The following is a 19,997-nucleotide window of genomic DNA, read 5'->3' as shown; positions in this document are numbered from 1 at the left end:
AGTGCTTGATTAAAATGGCCTTCTAGTTTCTGGAAATATTACTGTATTGCATCATATTCAATAAGCTTTGAAGAAACCGAGAAACTGTCTGCTCAACTAGTCAAAGAAAACTAAATCTTAACGAAACAGACAGAAATGTCAGATTAGTCAGAGCCAATAGGTCGACTAGAATCTTCAGGAAACAAGCAGAGACATCTCTTCTACATCCTGTTTCCCTTTACACCCAGTTGTAATTTCACATAAAAGAAGTGGACAGAAAAAGGTTTATTTGCAAAGTTTCGTGAGACTCGCATCATGGCTTAAATGTGCTGGGCCACAGACTGCCTCAACCAGTTGCTTCTGTGTGCAGCGGGAGTCCGTGTGCACGCTAGCCGAGCACTACCAAAGAAAAACCACAGCTCTTCAGTACCACTAGTGATAAAACACACCAGGCTACATTCAAAACAACTGCGCACTGCAATCGCTAGACATCAGCAGGTTACTTTAAGGTTAAACATCCTTCACGGGGAAACTAAATCACTGAAGCATCACGATGCTGCAGCATACAAAGACCAACTTGTAACAAGTTTTTTCTGGCCTCTTTTAAAACTCGTACCTTTCTGAGCGTGCTGTATATCTGTCAGTCTGCAGGATGTGCACCAGTCCAGCTCCTCCCAGTCTTTTCCTCCCCCACCAACGTCCCCATCAGACTGTCCAACCAGACGACCGGCGAGCCTTTTCATCTCCATGAATCTTTCATGCTGCCTAAAACACCACTAACACTCGCTGGAACAAATCCCGTCGACAGACTCCTTCCCCTCCTCCTGCTGGGGAAACAGGTTCATCTCCTCATCGGGGACCTCTCACCACTTTCTCCCTCTCCCTCTCTCTGACAGCCTGACCCACTGTGTGCTTCCTCCTCTGTCTTCTGTCTCTACCTCGCTGCTGCCGTCTCTTTCATCCTTTATTTGATCTCCTGAGTATTATTCCCTTTTTTCTACTTCTCCATCTGACCTCAATATGAGCCAGATAGTCTCCACGCCCATCCACACCACACACAATGGACCAAACGCTGGGACACACATACTCTTGTTTTTCTCTTTAACACAAACCAGAATAAAAACCAATCAAAACACCCCGTTTTAAATCACTGAGACAACGTTCAGCTTGTCAGATGGCTTATATGTAATTAAGCAAGCTGTTATATCATATCAACGAAATGTTTTGTAGTTGGTTATTAAGGAAGTGGATGAGCAGGTGTTACGTCACCTTATTTGTGCATGTAAACCAATGTGACACCAAACATGACCTCAAAAGCCTGGACTGCAACTGAGGAAGTCCACACTTGTGAAATCAGGTGTCAGCTGAAATAAGTCAGCCTGGACCACACACTCACACCCACACCCACACCCACACACACACACGACCTTTAAGTGCTCTTATCAGTGGCTGTCAGTTCCTGAATGTGTCATGAAAGGACCGAGTGTGAGTGTCTGGAAGTTGTTTTTTTCTCCTCTCTGGCCTCTAATGGTTTAAATAACAGACATCATAACTGTAACCAGATCCTCCACTTGCTGGACTGTAACACATACAGATGAAGTCACCTGTTGCTTCTTTAATCCCAAATTTTACTTTTATCTTCACATGCAACGGGATTTCCTCCACATTTCCTCTTTTCTCTCACATAAAATACAATTTCACATACAGTGTGTGTAGAAGTGATCCCCGTGAGGCAAAAGCTCAGTTTCAGATATGTTTTTCTGCTCTCGCTCCGTATGATGTCAACAAGAGGGGAAATCCACAACAAGGTGATCTAAGTAACACAACTCAAGCTGTGAGCACAAAATCCCCACCTACGGATGTTCTGCCTCATTAAATTGTAACTTAGACGTAATAAAGTGTTTCTGAGGTTGGGGGCGTTACAACTAGTTTGGTCTGGGTGGAGCTGCTGCTACTACTGAAACACTGCAGCTGGTGAGATTATGGTCACTCCTGACACGTTCGCACTCAAAGCACAAAACTGTAAACATGAAAAAACTGGCTGAACACGCAAACACAAACAAGTCGGATTATTCTATTACGTTCGTACGCGTCACTGATGGTTAAGACACAATAAAACTCGACTTTTTGGCCATGTTTTCTTACTACATCCATCCCCACTGCCGATTTCTTTCACATGTTGTCAATAACTTTGGAACTCGAGGTTTACGTTCAGTAAATGTAAACATTAAGTTGCAAATATTTTATTTTTTTGGGGGGGCAAAAGTAATGAATCAATCCCAGAAGGCTACTGATGAAGCTTTCATCCTTATTAATACTGAATAAAAACAATCAACTGCACGACTACAGCCCTAGAAAATAATCCACGTTTGCTGTAATTTCTCTCAATCTAATCTTCAAATTTCTTATTTTGCTTTCAAGTTAATGCTCTCTCTACACTGATATAGCTTATAAAAGCCATAGTTAGCACAAAGAAGCAACTTTTAACTTGTTCTGATCCTTAAAATGACATATGTTACGATATTAATGTTATGATTTATTGGATTTACCTTCGGAGTACGGCAGAATCCAGCGTGCTGCTAAAGGTGTTTCAGTCGGCGCGTCGTCTCTCTGACTGACCTCCAGACTGTCTGAAGGGCTGCCGTCTCTGCTGGGTGTCTGACTTGAAGTCCTCAGACACAGACTGTGTCACACGAAAAACGCTCCCTGGAAACACGCTCGCTGTCTCCATAATTCAGGTGAATAAATTAGAGCTGCTGTATTATTTAACCGTGGCACAGTTGAACGGCCGCTCTCCCCGCTGATCCAAATCTGTCACTTCACCTCACACTCCGCTCAGGGTGACAGGGCCCTTCTGGCCAGACACACACACATGCAAACACACAAACACACACACAGGTTGGCATGTGCAAACATACACTTGGTGCAGGTAATGTCTCCAAGCAGAAATGTGCATCTCGCTGCACAAAAATACACAAAAATGCAGTCTATGCAATCTTTATTGGCACACACACACACACACACACACACTCTACTGTACACAGTACTGCAAAATGCCCATATATTATGCATGCATAGAGACATGTACAGCCTCTGTGCTTTCTAGGACACCATTCGTTAAAGATCCATTACCACTTTATCTGACCTGAGCTCACCATTTCTCCTTTAACATTTGTTATTTTTCACTTATTTATTTTCTTATTTATTAAGAAAATTACAAAATAGCAAAATTAACAGCAGACTTAAAGCATAAAGTGAATGTACACCTCTTTATCTGTACATAGAGAATAACTAATAAAAATCCTATGAGCTGAAAGCATAACAGCCAGCAGACCACTGAAATCAAGGCCAACACTTCCTGTTCTCTGCGAAAGTAACTGTTTACAGTTTGACTATGAATTCTGATGATTTTTCAAAATAAAAGGCTAAAGCAAGATAAACCTGAAGTCCTTAAAACTGCATTATAAGCACTGCAAACAGCCTTTGTGTTGGTGGCTGACTTTAATCTTCATTAACACAGTGAAAAACAAAAAGTGAGATAAGAGGCAGCTGGAAAACTCTGCATTTGATAAATGATGACAGAAAGACACTACGGAAGTAAACAAGAGGTCTTCACAGGTGTGGAAGACGATGAGCAAAGAAGAAGAAAGAAGCAATCCCGTCCATGCGTCTGTCGCTTCTCCAATTATCCAATGGAGTCTGCCATAGGGAAAGAGGCGGGGTCACCCTGTACAGGTCGCCAGTCTGTAACAGGGCCAACACAGAAACACAAAACACCACAAACACTCACATTCACATCTTAGAATCACTAACTAACCTAACCCCACTAACTGCTAGGAGTGGGAGAAAAAATCGATACTGTGTAGTATGGTGATATTTTGTTTGCTAATAATGTATCGATACAGGGACAGCAGAAATCGATATTTTGTTACAAAAAAGGTTTTTGTGGACTCTGACTTCAGAGCATGTTGATCCTTTTTCTGAGCAAGAATCCTGACATTCCTTCACTGTCCAAATGTGTTTAACTTTTTTTTTATGACAGCAATAAACATGACAGTTTACTTATTTTAATTTAAGACATGTTTTATTTTAATTAAGTTTAAAACTTTTTTATTTAATGTAAAATTATATTTTGTTTTAATTTACTTTCAAATTCTTCAGTTGCTGAAGGGGCTGCATAGTTTTCATAAACTGCATAGTTCAGAATAGCTATAATTGTACCAGATGGTTGATTCAGTTAAGTTGGACTAGACTGTAATACAAACCGTTCAGTTTGTCAACAATAAAACTGAAATGAGAGAAAGACTGAGTGTGAGACTTTGATATTAGATAAAATGAATATTGATAAAGTTTACCTTTATGTACAGAATCTGAATATCGCAAAATATTTTAATAAATTGCAATAATATCGTAACGTGAGTTAATGCGGTGATTGCCACCTCTACTAACTGCATGTCCTTAAACTGTGAGAGGAAGTACCCGGACATGGGGAGAACATGGAAACTCCGCCCAGATGGAGGATCCAAACCCGGGACCTAACCACTGAACTATGGTGCTGCTGAAACAAGTTATAAGAGTCAGATGCCAAAAGACACCTTATGGGTTTGTTTGCGTCACAGTCAGCCTCTGATGAAACGGCAGCATTTGATGGTCTGGGAATAAGAATGCGTTTGACTTTCACGTGTTTGGAGATGATCGTGCCCGGATCCATTTATCGCCATTATATCAATGAGGAAGAGACTGAGACGGAGCTGCTCAAGTCCAACTTGGATCTTGTCTGGTTTTCTCAGAAGCCAGTAGACCCATGAAGACCTTTAATGTAAACTGCTGCAGAAAAGAGAACCTCCCTTCAGGTCACTCAAGGATAAAGCTCACCAGTGAATCTCGGCTGCTCTCAAAAGAAGTTTCTTTGGCGTTTCCTGTGTTTAGGTTGGCCGGCGGACCACTTTTTCCTTTCGCTTGCTCTGTTCTTCCCTTTCATTTCCTTTGGCATTCCCTCCTCTCCTATTTATGTCTCTTTTAAATCTACATCTGAGTTCCCTCCCTTTCATTCTTACCTTTCTCACTTTTTCATAATCCTTCTCCCTCCTGTTGCACTCCTTATATTCCTCTCTCCATTTCTTTCCCCCCCTCTTATCCAACCCGCCACCCCATCCCCATTTATATCCTCTCTCTCGGTGTGTATCGTGGCCATTTATGGGCAGTGTGCTCAGAGCTAAATCTCCCTCAGGCAGCCTCAAACACAAAGTCAACATTTCCTCAGGATTGAGGAAGGTGGAATAGAGTCCTGCTGGCTTTGTCGCTATAAAGAGCTTCAAATCTTATCCGTCCAGCAGCCATGTTCCATCAAAATGTCTTTGGATGAGGACAAAGAGAAATGACATCAGACACAACACTGGAGGAGCACGCTGGTTTCCACTCGGTGTTCTTAGTTTAAGAGTCAAGTAAAGCTAAAAGATCAAAAGCTACAGCGACAGGTGTGAGAGTTTTTGAATCACTTGGACCACAATGACCTGAAGAACATCAGAGTGGGATTTAAACTCCGTCATTCCACAAGGAATCTGTGGTTTGAATCATGCAAGCATGATACCCCATGCCGCTCTCATTCCTGGGGCGTCAAATAAAGTCGCCGCTGGCATGTGTCAGCTACGTCCACGGTGCCCTTTGGCAGTGGGGCACATTTTAAAACCAGACCACAGCGTTTTTCTGAACGAAGTGCAAAACATAAAAGTAGAAACGAACCATGTGTTTCTTGTGGATAAACCAGCCAGTGTTGCGCTATGCGACAGCCTCTTTGGAGACCCGTATGATTAATAGAAGAAACATGAATATTCATGATCGTTTTTCACGTGTGGTTCAAAGTATCCCGCCGACACACATCTACACATAAACCACCACGGTCTCCCGAAGAGGGCGTAACAAATCATTTCCTTTGTATGGGGCGACAGTTAGGAGGCATATGTTGTTGGGAGCATGCAATAAATAATGCAGAGGAATTGCTACAAGCATATGTTTCCAATGTGCATGTAAAACGAGTGCCTTGGGGATATTTCTGGTATGTATCCCAACATGTATGATACCTGTGCGCAGATTAGCCTTCAGAGAACTGTAACTGGAGACGCAGCCTTTTATTACTGAATCATAGATGTGAAGAAATCTGTCCAGATAAAGTTTTAACACCAAAAAAAAAGAAATTCCACAAAACATATTTTATTTGTGGGTTATTCGTCTTTAATTATATTGTGAAGCACCAGTTGGACAAGCATGTCTTGATTCTCATTGAAGTATTTATTCTTTTTGTCAGAGCTGATAAAGACTGACAGTGCTATAGTCGGCTGGTTCATCTCAAAGAGATGTGAGTAGCAGAGCGAGTCAATGCGATGAATCCCTCCAAATGTCATTTTTAGCCATGCAGTTTGCCTGTCCTCAACACTAACACAAGTATCAGCATGATGTGCCTGTTCCACACAAACATAACCTGATTAAACCCAGTTGCTTTAATTTTAAGTTAGCACGATTTAAAGGAAAACATTTTCAGAACTGAATGTGTGAACACAGCAACACTGTCTGGAGACCACATCACCATGGTGTAGTGAGCTTGTAATCCCACTACTTGAGGCAGGTGTAACTGATTACTTTGGCAAATAAGATGACACAGTTTCTGTCATGAAACGTAACCATCGCGGCTCAAGAGTTGGCAGTTCGTCTTGTAATCGGAAGGTTGCCTGTTCGAGCCCCGGCTTGGACAGTCTCGGTCGTTGTGTCCTTGGGCAAGACACTTCACCCGTTGCCTACTGGTGGTGGTCAGAGGGCCTGGTGGCGCTAGTGTCCGGCAGCCTCGCCTCTGTCAGTGCGCCCCAGGGCGGCTGTGGCTACAATGTAGCTGCCATCACCTGTGTGTGAATGTGTGGATGTGGTGTAAAGCGCTTTGGGGTCCATAGGGACAAAGTAAGGCGCTATACAAATACAGGCCATTTACCATTTAACCAGTGCAGAATAAGCATCAGTGGCACAGTTTAAGGTTTACTTTGTGTAACTGGCAGAGCACATACACAAGCACGTCATTCATGGTGTCACAACTTCGTGGGCTGACAGTGAATCACACACTTTAGACACTTCAGCGTTTTCTTTATTTTCCTTTATTTTTATAACATTTTCTATGGTCGTTTCAAAACAGATTTAGATTTTTTGTTGTTTAACAGACTATTTTTTATAAGTTATTTTTGTGTTATAAACTATGACAACAATAACTGAGCACGACATAATTTTATAACCACCTGAAATTTCAGTTGTCACCACCAACAAAACTCTGCCTGCGTCTTTATCTCTCCAACACAGCTGAAGTGGATTTAGCTGGAAATTGAAGATTCAACCCTAATTTTGGATTCACAACCTGTTCTTCGTGTACAGAGTCTGACTATTCCATATGGAACTATAGATGCTCATATTTCTATTTTTGAAGAATTTAATGGATTTTTTTCAGAAACCTGCCACTAAATTTATCTCTCCGCCACTGTTTGGTGCCAGACAGGTATCTGCTTCTCATTCAAAAACTGATGCCTCCTTCTTCTGGTGCACAGGAGGCAATAGGCTACATTGGTTCTTCTTTTATATTAAACATACTCATTTCCTCTTCTTTGAATATTGACCTTTCTTCCCGTCCGACTCTTTGCCCTATTTTTATGCTTCTCTTACATTTGGCGTTCCTCCTGAGAGGGAATTAAAGCTTATTTCATGATTACTTGCAGCAGACTTCTACTTCGTTCTCCTTCCTCCGTCCTCCACCACCGCTACACTAATTCCATCAATGCATCTCGAAGGGAAGCTGAACACACAAGGACCAGTTGTAATTAAGTCTAGTGTCTCGGGGCTCCGCTCACCTGCTGCCTCCCTAAGCACTGCTGACACCCACCGAGGCTGACCAATACTTCATTATGGCTTAAGTGAAAAAGAATCAATAGCAGCTAGCAGAGCAGTCAAGTCTGTATGGCCTCCGCTCGGCTTCCCTGTCAGGCATCAATCACAGACAGAGAAAGAAAGGCAGACGATCCAGAGGGAAAAAGCTTCAGCTTCAGCGAGAAGACTCAGCCTGTGCTGCAGACTGCTGATAGGAGCAATGTGCAGCTGGCAAGTTTTGTGATGACAATAACAAAAGCAGAGTTTCATTGCAAGATGAAAGGGAAAAAAAGTGATATTGTGCACTTAACCTGTCTGGAGTGGTGATAACATCATAAATCTCAATCAAAATGTCAGTGAGGCAGAGGTAGGAGAGAGCAATATAATATCAAAACATCAAGACCACTGCCAGCGGCGGCAAAAGGACTTCAATTATGTACATAGACCCTAAACTCTGTATGTAAAAGTGTAGAAGGTCAACAAATCCACCCAGCTGACGTAGATGTTTGTCTTCCATTTTCAGGGAAAAGTTCATCTCTTGCATTTGAAGCTGCTGAAAGACTGACATCACTGAGTCAACAAACAATAGGTGACTCTTCAAGGTGTAGAAATGCAAACAGAAGCCAAGCACCTGCTTCCCTATTGTACTGAGAGCACCCAGCTCTGTTTATAGCTTCAATAATCCCGGCTCCACAGATCTGTGAACTTTGAATTTCCTCACGAGCAAACTGGGTCACTGAAGCGGTCTGTTGTAATGTTGTATGGAAAACCAGATGTAGCAGGAGGATTTGAGCAGATGAGGAGTTATTTTAACATGTGCAAAATAAGTCAGACGATCTTGACAAAGAGGCGTCTTCACGCAGTACAAAGGTGGTGAAAATGCCACGTGATAGAGACCTAAATGTTCTCTATGGCAAAAAGAATCAGCCATAGTAATATAAAGTCATCCGACAATATTAGGATTCTGATTTTTCCTATAACTAATTCGCCTATACCCAAATAAACAACATCAGCGTGAGCAAGAACACTTCTAGCCAGAAAACAAGGTCTTTCACTAGACCTCCATTAACTATACAGAAACCTGACCCCTCCCTGCCCATTGTGAGTAAGATAATAACTCTCTTCACTGATGATGCCGTCCTTTTACACGGTGCTTTTCTCTATTAAAACACTGTGGTCATGAATGGGCTGCAGGACAAAGCAGAGCACAGTGAGCGATTTTGTTTCCCAATGAGAGGTTATCACATCCTTCCTGTTCTCAGTAAATGAAGGAGGGGGTCGGGGTACGGTTCCCGTGTAAAAGGAGCGGTCGGTCTACCCTCCACAGAGGGGAAAGTAGCTCATCGCCAGAGGATCAGGTAAAGGTAAAATATCAATGTAGCATATTATTGTGGGATTTGTGAAGTCTCTAGATGCACGAACTGCTTGAAAACTATGTGTAAGTTAATGACTTTGCAACCAGTCCACCAAGTTAGGAGTTTGAGATTAGGCAAACTGGTTCCTACAGTAACTGGAAGCTCTAATGTGGGCTGCAAAGAAGAGATGTGAACAAAAGCTGATTGAGCAGGTTGTCCACGTGTAAACAGCTCATGAGACTAAATATAAGCCTGGAAAATATATTTTTATAGCCCAAATCCACCAATTTGTCAAATTTAACAACTTTACTGTACAGTAGGGCTGCCACGATTAGTCGACTAGTCACGATTACGTCGACTATTAAAATCGTCGACGACTGATTTAATAGTCGACGCGTCGTTTGAAGCTTTGTAAGATCACAAAAGACGCAGGAATAAGTAGTAGGATTTAAGAGTGTAATAACGGGCTGAAACAGAAGATGGCAGCACTGCATGTACAAGGATGCCAGCTGCCGTTAAACCCCGAAGAAGAAGAAGCTGTGTCCCAGAATTCATAGCGCGGCCCAGAGCAGTTGCCAACAATGGCGGCAGCTAGTTAGTTTTAATATTACTCTTATTATTCTTTCTGGGTCACAAAATAAACGTTTAACATATTTTCAGGCAAGAATGTAGCTGCGTAAACCGCAAATATCTGCTCAGTTTATCAAGACACCACATATTTTCAAAAGCGCTCCGACGTTTTCGGAGACGTCTGTTACCCACTAGCTCGATAGCTAGCCGGGGGCAAGGTGAACACCGGACTCCCGGCAAATCGTTTTCAAACCCACCGCAGTCTTTCGCTACTCAGGTTAAACATATATAAGTCACTTAGATAACTTAAAAATGTTATTGTTTGGCTTTTTTAGTATTTGATTTGTTCCTGAGTAAATCGGTTTGGCTGAGATTAAAGTTATAGTTTTTACACAGCTGAACAAACGTCAAGCAGACAGCTGATTATCAGAAGTGTGAGATGCTGGAGAATTTACTCCGGTGTCCTGTTATATTTTAGATAGCAAGGAGTTTATTAAACTTCACCGAAACAATCTGCAAATTTCATTCAAATTTAATAAACTATCATCTTGTCTTTATTTTTAGTTAGCACATACCTTAAACACTTAAAGCTGTAAGCTAATGATAGTTATATAAGAGCAGATGCTGCTGGTGCAATAAGCTGTAGGTTTTACATCCAGTGGATGATGATCTGATTAGTCGACTAATTGCAAAAATAATCGGTGACTAGTCGACTATCAAAATAATCGTTTGTGGCAGCCCTACTGTACAGCAAAAGAGAAATGACCATTCGTTGCTAGGACCCTCATGGTTATGTCCTTGCTTTGGTTGCCAGCAGATTCCAGTGGTTCACCTGCTGCTTGCAGGTAGACTTATGTGACAACACTGTCCAGCTACTCACACAAACCAAAAACAGATACCGTGAGTTTGCTGTCATAGAAAATGTTGCTACAGCCAACACATTTCAAACTGTGCAGTTTTTCCACACATCAACCTAACGTTCCCGCGAGGACAACAAATATTCCAAAACACCAAATACAACAGCCAAAGTGACAAAAGTTATGCTTCCATTCAAATGGTTTTGAAAAAACAAATAAATGTCTGAAAAAAAAGAGATAAAGATGGAAGAAGGAATTGCATTCAGTTAGGAGAATAGCATTAGTGAGTCATTTAATTTAAATTGTTTCTTAATAAAAATTAATCATCTTGTTAGACTTCCATGAAATCTTTAAATGTAGGAATCAAATAAATAATGGATGCGTGACTTATACATGTGCAGTATAAGTATATTAGCATATGACAAAAACACCAGTCTTATCCTATGGTACACCCCAGAGAAAGTAAGTCAGTGAGTTCACATTTAACATCATCTTCAGTACTTCATTAATATTTCCAACAGATTCTGGGAAAATCCTTCCAAAAAACACTCAAGATTCCCCAGGTATGAATGAATCACACGGCTCAGAGTGCAGCTGAAATAAAAAACTTTTCAGTGGACAGGTGCTGAAGAAATCACCCAGTTCCAAAAGTCCTTGAAATATCCGCAAAGCACGAAAGACTCCTTATTTTCAAGCCAGCGAGCAGCTCGCGGAGCCTCCGATCTTATTCAGCTGCGAGGGTAAGTAACACAATCTAACCTCTTCACTTTCAGAAGTAATTACCTGAGCAGACTCTGAGGCCTCTGAGGTTTGTATGTGAACGAGGCTCCGCTACACTTAAACCAAGCTAATCCCGATTAATGCCTGGTCGCGGCGTTTCCATCATGTTGGCCTGATGGAAATCCTTTTATTACAATAGCTTTGTCCAGCCATTAAATTGCAATAAATAATTTGTCTCAAAACTTTTTAAAAAATTACATATTTTAGCCTCCAGGTGACTTTTAGATTACTTTATCCAGTTTATTTTTAGGCCAGTGCTTTATTGGTTATTTGCCATCTGTCTTGAATTAAATTTCTAACTTCAAAGTTTAAAAAAAAAAAGTGCAATTCCTCATTTTTAGTTAGTAAAATGGCTACTATTTTAAATAACCCTTTCACTGTTGTAATCTTTATTGTAACCATTAAAATTAGCCCGAGTGGGATTAAGCAACAGAGACATAAATACAATGTTTGAGTTTTAAACCAAAGCTAATTAGTTAGTGCTTTCTCTGCAACCTGCTTTGCAACCCATCTCCACCCAAGCTCCTCCTTGTGTTGTGTCTGTCATAATGCTGTCATTGGATTAGCCACGTATGGATGGACTGGGAAGCCCCAGTTCAGATCCATCCCACCAAATATGATTAAGCTTACCAGTTTCAATACTTTGTTGCAGAGCAGACTTTCAATATTAACCCTTTAAGACCTACCATAGAACCAAGTCCACCAGAGCTTATATTATATTTTTACATGCTGTGGAGCCATTTTTGGGAGCATTTCAAGTTGATATACATCAATACAACCATTATAGCCCAAATTTTAATAATATGTCTGAATTAAGTGCATAGTAATTACATAAATTGCAAAAAAGTGGAATAAACTACAAAAAAATTGAAAATCGTTTTTGTTTTTTTAACATATATTTCTAGTTAGAGAAATTTAAGAGGCTTATCCCTCAAAACTGTAAATACAAAAAAGTTGCACAAAATAGTTTCCAACCACAGGAAATTTATTTTGAGTGTCTTCATAGTTTTATTTTTGAAATACACCAATTTTTATATACTGCAGGAAAAACGAAAATAAATATTATAATGCAAATTTGCAAAAAAGCAGCATATGCATCAAAATAAACTATTTCCAGCAGTGCAATATGAGTCCTAAGCATCCCAGAAACGACACAGAAAGTCATAAAGTCAAACATAACTTTTAAAAACACCAGTATAGGCTCATGAGGCCCTGATGGTAAAAAACTACATTTCCGCAAAATTACGTCACTTCCGGTTTTGGGCAGGACATGGCGGACATGCGATAGTTCGCGCTGATGGAGTAGGAAGTGTTACAAACAGCTGATCGGATCGGCAAAGCCTGTTTCTGGAATATTATGTTTTTGTTGCTGCAAGTGCTTTTTATGCAGTTTTGCAAAGATATATGTGGAAGGAAACTGTGACTTAGGACAAGCTGATGGCATAAGATGTAAGTACAACTCCTCCGGTTTCATATGCAAAAAATATTATTGCGCTAGCTTACGTGGTTGCAGAGCTACCGGGATTTAAAAGTAGTTAAGCAAAACGGAGAGTGCCCGCTCCGACCGGCTTTAAAGGGTTAAAGACAATTTTATGGGCAGACTTTTTATGCTGGACATTTGAAACAAAGCTACATGCATGCAGGGTGGTAGCAGCAGCAGTTAAAACAGCTCTGTGCTGTTACACAACAAGCACGAGAGACTCTCAAGAGAGGCTATACACCAGCTGAGCACAGTCCAAAAATGGCTATTCTGCGACAGAAAAAAGAAACATTCCTTAAATACTAAAGTACACAATCTACTTCAGTCCAAAGATAGCCCTGCAGCGCTGCCTCCGAATCCACTCGGGTTTCACTGAGCAGGAAAGAAATGGAGAGCCGTTCCACAACGCGAGGATTATGTGATTATTTAGAAATACATCTAAATCAAATAAACGGACATAGACTCGTGTCGGTGACACTGTTGACACGGTGATTTGTCCCTGTGGAGGTTTATGGCCATTAACCATCCCTTCAAGCAGTAACACATCAATCACAGCAGTGACTGAGGCAGCATTAATTTAAAAATGAGAATTTGAAATAAATTATCAGAGCTCTGGTTAACAGTATAACCCAAGTAGGGCCCTCTGAGGCCACTAGAGAGGGAATTAGTGCTCGGTTAATTAAGATACACTGATATGCATGTTTCCTGGGGGTTGAGAAAAATCAACAAAGTGCACAAGGACTGCTATGAAATATTCCTCTAAGCGTTACACGTTTATCATTAAGGTCCAACAATTCTCTGGAGTCAGCAACAAATGTACCTTTTAACTACAAACATCCTGAGACGTTTAGATTCTGGTAATTTGGTTTTTTTTTTAATCAGGCAACAGAAACGTTTGCAGATCCTTTTCTAAATCGATTTATGATTTGGGGAGTTTCAATGCAAGCATACGATTACGACAGCCCTGACATATGAATCATCAACTCGCTGTGAACACTTTCCATTAAAACTATATTCTGCTGGATAAATACTGTGTGGATTACTGAGGGGAATCGGTAATCTGACCTCTGGAAAAAGAAGCTGATTGGTTTTTAATTTAGCCTTGAAGGCCACAAAAGAAATTCCATTCATACTCATTATAGTGGAGCACAGGTAATTTGAGTCGACTGACCCTGTAACCAATGGATTCAGATATTAGATTTCCAAAGCTTGCAGTTGAATAATAGCTTGGGCAGCTTTCTTGAGCTATTACTTTATGGGAACTTCATGGATAAAAATATATTTTAACATATACTTTGGTGCTTTTTGTCCTTTTATATAATGAAATGAGAGCTGCCACAAGGAAAAAAAAACACAGACAGACAAAGTGAGTAACATTTAAGCCTCATTACAATACAGCGCTCTGCTGTGAAACCTTAGATGCTGATTTTGATGCTTTAACAGTGCATATGTTGTAAAATCAGCACCAGATCAACAAGGGAGCTGCCAAAAGTACCTTCTTCTTCTTAAGCTTGAAAAGAAGAGTCAGAATTTACATATACAGGACAATAAAACTGGATCACAAACTATCCTGAAATATCAATTTTCTTTGGATGAAATGATGGCTATTGATAATAGAGCCTAGCTCCCACAGAGGGCAACCCCACACGACCCAAAGGATCTGCTGCAAACATCCTGGGTTCACGCCCTGACAGGCCAGAGTGCCACGAGGGGGACCATCACAATAATAAGACAAGTGGTTTTAATGTTGTTGATTGCCGTGCAGTGACAGTAATTAAGTGAACCTGGTCATTAGGACAAGAGCGGAGAATAAGGTTGGGTGCTTTTATTGAACTAATTAAAGCAAAAAGCCCAGTTTGTGGGCCTCTCATCCCTCAGGCTCTATAGAAACTCAGCGAAACTCACCGAGTGTCATCTAAAACAATCGATCCCATTTTGAAGTTAATCCCACTCAAACTGGTCAACTGAACTGATGCCAAGAAGAGGAACCTGAAACCGACTCACAGTCACTAACTCCTGAGCACAGGGCTTATTTCACATTAAAGGTCAGCACTGGTGTCATGGAGTTTAATATTTGTATGTAACGCAACGCATCTGGGTGTTAAAACATGAATTCTCAGACATGTTTTGGACTTTTGTTATGTTAGGGTGCATCTTTCATTTTCATGAGCTGTTTAGTTAGGTTGAGGCATCAAATGTACACGGCTATGATTAGGTAAAAAGCCCAGTTTAGAGTTAAACACACTTTTTACAATGTAAAGCACGCGTTTCAAAGTTATATTTGCAATCTTACTACAGACTTTCCCACAGGAGATTTTATGCCTACCAAGCCTCCTACAAGGCACACTGAAGCAGCTACTAGCAATAATACTAATAACACTAATACTGACTTTTAAAGACCTTCTATGACTCTGTGGTGGCATCTGTCATTTTTTACAGTGTTGTATGTTGGAGCAGCAGTTTATCGGCAGCTGAGAGGAAGAGGTTGGATAAACTCATGAGGAAGGCCAGCTCTGTTCTGGGATGCACCCTGGACCCGGTGCAGGTGGTGGGAGACAGAAGGACTCTGGCCAAAATAACATCTCTGATGGACAGAGTCTCCCACCCCATGCATGTAGATGTTGCTGAACTGCAGAGCTCCTGCTGCATCCTCGATGCATGAAGAAGCGTTTCTGCAGGTCCTTCCTCCCTGCAGCTGTCAGACTGTACAATCTGAACTGCTCCCAACAAACATAGATGTTTACATCAATGCTGTAACTGCAATAAGTTAATTAACCGATTCGCACTACAACCTGGTTTGCCTCTTACCTGTAATTCTTTTTATTTAATTTAATAACTGTACAGTACTCTCTGCTTATAGTAACCATCGTCCTTAATGTAAATATGTAAGAAAAAATGTTTCTGTTCCGTGTCCTGTGTACTGTTTGTTTGTATATTTGTCTTTTTGGCTGCTGTTACAATCAAATTTCCCTTTGTGGGACAATTAAAGGAATATTCTATTCTATTCTATTCTATTCTATTCTATTCTATTCTATTCTGATAACAGCTCTTTAGTGGACTGCTTACCACCAAATCAGGTTCAATGTGATGATTCCAGAAACATAAATAAGCAACGCCTGGTTTCAATCAGGAGCTTTCTCCTGTTTGAACACACTTCTTTTACTCTTTTAAATGGTAAACAAACAAATTGGAGTTCTTCCACATTCAGTATGTTAAACTAATTTCTGGTTCTTTCTTTTAAATGAGTCAACGTGTTGTTTCTGCCCTGAAACCCATTGTATATTACTGAGGTCTTGGCTGTGAGATCTGCTGCGCCCCAAGGCTGCTGGGAGAACAGAGAGCCAGCTCTGATAACTCGCTGAGTCACATGTTTTATGCTCTGCCAGCGTCCAGAGTAGAGCCAGAACCCTGCAGCTACGCACTGGGTCAGTCCCAAGAACAGTCAGGAGTCCTGTCCCATGAATCCACTGAGTGTGCGCGTTTGATCCTCGAGTGTGCGTTTGCTCTTTTAGAAGTCACAGCTTGTCGTACCAGCTGAAGAGCTGCACTGACTCACTTGGCTTGCCCCGCTGATTAGTGGACATGCGGTCAGCAAGACTGTCAGAGCAAAGTGAAGCAGGCGGCGACATCAGTTAGATATGAACGCCACTGAAGCCCTAAAGTTCCTGACATGCACTTATTAAGCTAAAATATATGAGCTAAAAGCATTCAACAAATAAACAACGTCATCTCTGAGGTTTTTACTCAGGTTGTTTTCTGGGTAAGTGTAAAAAAATTAATTTGGAATTCACATCCAAGTTTCACTTTATCACTATCCATGTGTTTCGTTTTGTTTTGAGGGTTTTTAGCTCATCAACAGCACTGCCTTGTAAAAGCAAAGCTCTCCAATTTACAGCCACATATTGTATGGCACAAAGGTTCAAATCTGATTGGATGAGTTGATACTTAACCCTTTAAAACCGGTCGGAGCGGGCACCTCCGTTTTGCTTAACTATTTTTAAATCCCGGTAGCTCTGCAACCGCGTAAGCTAGCGCAATAATTTTTTTTGCATATGAAACCGGAGGAGTTGTACTTACATCTTATACCATCAGCTTGTCCTCGGTCACAGTTTCCTTCCACATATAGCTTTGCAAAAACTGCAGAAAAAGCATTTGCAGCAACAAAAACATAATATTCCAGAAACACGCTTTGCCGATCCGATCAGCTGTTCATAACACTTCCTACATCCGTCAGCAGGAACTATCGCATGTCCTGCCCAAAACCGGAAGTGACGTCATTTTGCGGAAATGTAGTTTTTTACCATCAGGGCCTCATGAGCCTATACTGGTGTTTTTAAAAGTTATGTTTGACTTTATGACTTTCTGTGTCGTTTCTGGGATGCTTAGGACTCATATTGCACTGCTGGAAATAGTTTATTTTGATGCATATGCTGCTTTTTTGCAAATTTGCATTATAATATTTATTTTCATTTTTCCTGCAGTGTATAAAAATTGGTGTATTTCAAAAATAAAACTATGAAGACACTCAAAATAAATTTCCTGTGGTGGGAAACTATTTTGTGCAACTTTTTTGTCTTTACAGTTTTGAGGGATAAGCCTCTTAAATTTCTCTAACTAGAAATATATGTTAAAAAAACAAAAACGATTTTCAATTTTTTTGTAGTTTATTGCACTTTTTTGCAATTTATGTAATTACTATGCACTTAATGCATACATATTATTTAAATCTGGGCTGTAATGGTTGTATTGATGTATAACAACTTGAAATGCTCCCAAAAATGGCTCCACAGCATGTAAACATATAATATAAGCTCTGGCGGACTTGGTTCTATGGTAGGTCTTAAAGGGTTAAGTGAAACTTGGATGTACCTCTGCCACTTCACCTTGTTATTTGAACAAAACAGAAACAAGAACTCAAAAAGGGCTTAAAAGCAGCATTTCGTCACATGATTCATCAACAACTCCTGCATGAAACTGGTCAAATATCTTCGCAATGAAATAAAATTGGGTCATTTGCATGCTGCTACAGAAATCTGATTGAACAGTGATCCGATTAAATCTTTTAAATCTGGACAAACACTGGTTAATAAATTGTTCTCAGCTGGACTGATTTCTGTCTGTGGTCGGTGACTTTTTCAAGGTGAACATACAATTTCAGGCCATAACTGTTGCTGAGAAGTTGCGATTTTGGAGTCAGAGTTGAAATATGTCAAGTCTATAGTCCATCAACACACGTCGTTGACAGTCTTCTCTCTGCTTTCACCCTCGAGTTCAAAAACCAGGAAATCAGTCTGTCAAATAAAACAGAAGTCGCTCTGAAAATTACAAACCAAGACGTTTTCACATATCTGGGGTTTCTTAAGTAGGCGGCTACAGTTCAAGTTTATTCGCGCATCAACGACATTATATTACAGAACTGGGTGAGAAAATGTGACTTAGTTTTCTTCAGGTATTTTCCCTCCCTGAGTAAACCACTCACACACACCGTGCGCTCGCTCTCTGTCCAAAGTGCTGAGTGTGTATGTGCTGATATCAGAGAGGAGGAACGCCGCCACCACGCAGGATTACTGTGTCACCCTCACACTTCTATTAATATCACAGCATTTATCCTGCAGGTGTGTGCGTGCATATGTGTGCATGTGTGTGTGTGACCAGAAACACAGAAGGAACCACCAAGCAGAACCCCATCACCTCCACCTTTGGTAAAACTGGAAAGACACCATTAAGCAATCACATGCCTAACAATGCAGTTTTTAAAGCAAAAGTAAAAACAGAGGAGAAACAAACACAATCAGCAAGTTTACAGGAAGCAAAACACAAAAGTCCCAAATGACACAAACCACAGTTTCCTGACTATAACCTGTGATTTATGCCTGCAGTTATTCTACCCGACCAGTATTGCAGTGGCACCAGTTTTAAAGGACACCTTCTGCTTCAAAGATACAGTACAGGTGGCATGTGACAAAACACTATTATATTACACCCCAGGATAAAAACATGTTGCATCATGACCCCCCGTGAGCTTCTGTGAGCTTCTCTACACAACACTTTTGTCACATATGAAGAATCTGCCTGAGGCGCGCGAGTCGAGGTGTGTGTGTGCGTCGGTGAATGATTATGTAAAACTGAGCAGCTGAAAATGTGTGTGTCTCACTGTCGAGATACTTTTCCCTTGACTGACTTGTGTCCCCGACCAACAACTGCAATGTCACCACACACACACACACACAAAACCAGCTATGTGATCCAATTCACCTCTGTTGACATACTGCAAAGTCAGACAGTGAGAACTTGCGTTTGGAAGAACTGGTTCTGGAAAAGCGACAGAGCTGAGACAACTTTATGGGGACAAGAGGAGACGAGTGAGGGAGGATGTAAGATAGTAAGTTACAAAACAAAGAACAAAAAGCAAAGGGTATGGGATCAAAAGGAAAGAGATGAAAGAATAAAGGGTAGATTAGAAATGGGTAAGGATGGGAGGAGATGAAGAAGAGAAGAAGGTTACAGAAAGATATGAGCACGGATAGTAGCTGAAGGCAATGGAAGGAAAGGCCAACAAACAAGAGAATGGAAAAAGAAACCCTAAAGAAAAGAAACAAGGACAGAAAGAAGCAGGAGGTAAGAAACAGTAAAAATTAGGGATGCAACGATACCAATTTTTTCAAACCGATACGATACCGATACTTGGATCTGAGTACTTGCCGAAACAGAGTACAAAAAACGATACTTCTACCACACACACACACACAAATGCAATGAATTGGAAGACAGGTTTTATTATATTCTCTGCCGATAAAAAATAAAATCTTAATAAAATGACCACAAAAAAATTTCAAGTGAAAATTAAGCACTTCTGTTAAATTATTGCAGAGTCTCCACATTGTAATTTTACAAAATATCACTGAAGTAAATGGTAAATGGACTGGTTCTTATATAGCGCTTTTCAACTCTTCTGAGCACTCAAAGCGCTTTATACAACTTGTGCATTCACCCATTCACACAAGCACATTTGTCTAAGTGCTTTTTTTAGCTAACATTCACACACATTCATACTCCGATGGTGCATCGGAGAGCAATTTG

At 40.7% G+C, this 19,997-nt stretch overlaps 1 protein-coding gene across 9 annotated transcripts in view; it reads right to left on the bottom strand.

Annotated features, from left to right (window-relative positions):
• LOC146497181 (disco-interacting protein 2 homolog C) overlaps positions 1-19,997 on the bottom strand; it is a 261,549-nt gene that overhangs the window by 183,434 nt on the left and 58,118 nt on the right. For 3 of the 9 annotated variants that reach the window (XM_085140582.1, XM_085140584.1, XM_085140583.1), the window contains exon 1: positions 596-16,984. The exons of 4 other annotated variants lie outside the window; for them this stretch is intronic. In XM_085140582.1, coding sequence (XP_084996708.1) covers positions 596-728 — 133 coding nt within the window. In that variant the 5' untranslated portion in view covers positions 729-16,984. Of the gene's footprint in view, positions 1-595; positions 16,985-19,997 lie in introns of those variants that run through there. 2 more of the 9 variants (XM_085140586.1, XM_085140591.1) reach the window with 2 other exon arrangements.

The sequence above is a fragment of the Neolamprologus multifasciatus genome, chromosome 18 (assembly GCF_963576455.1).
Source record: "Neolamprologus multifasciatus chromosome 18, fNeoMul1.2, whole genome shotgun sequence".
Lineage (NCBI taxonomy): Eukaryota > Metazoa > Chordata > Actinopteri > Cichliformes > Cichlidae > Neolamprologus > Neolamprologus multifasciatus.
The sequence above is the reverse complement of the archived record's forward strand: the minus strand, read 5'-3'. Positions and strand labels throughout refer to the sequence as shown.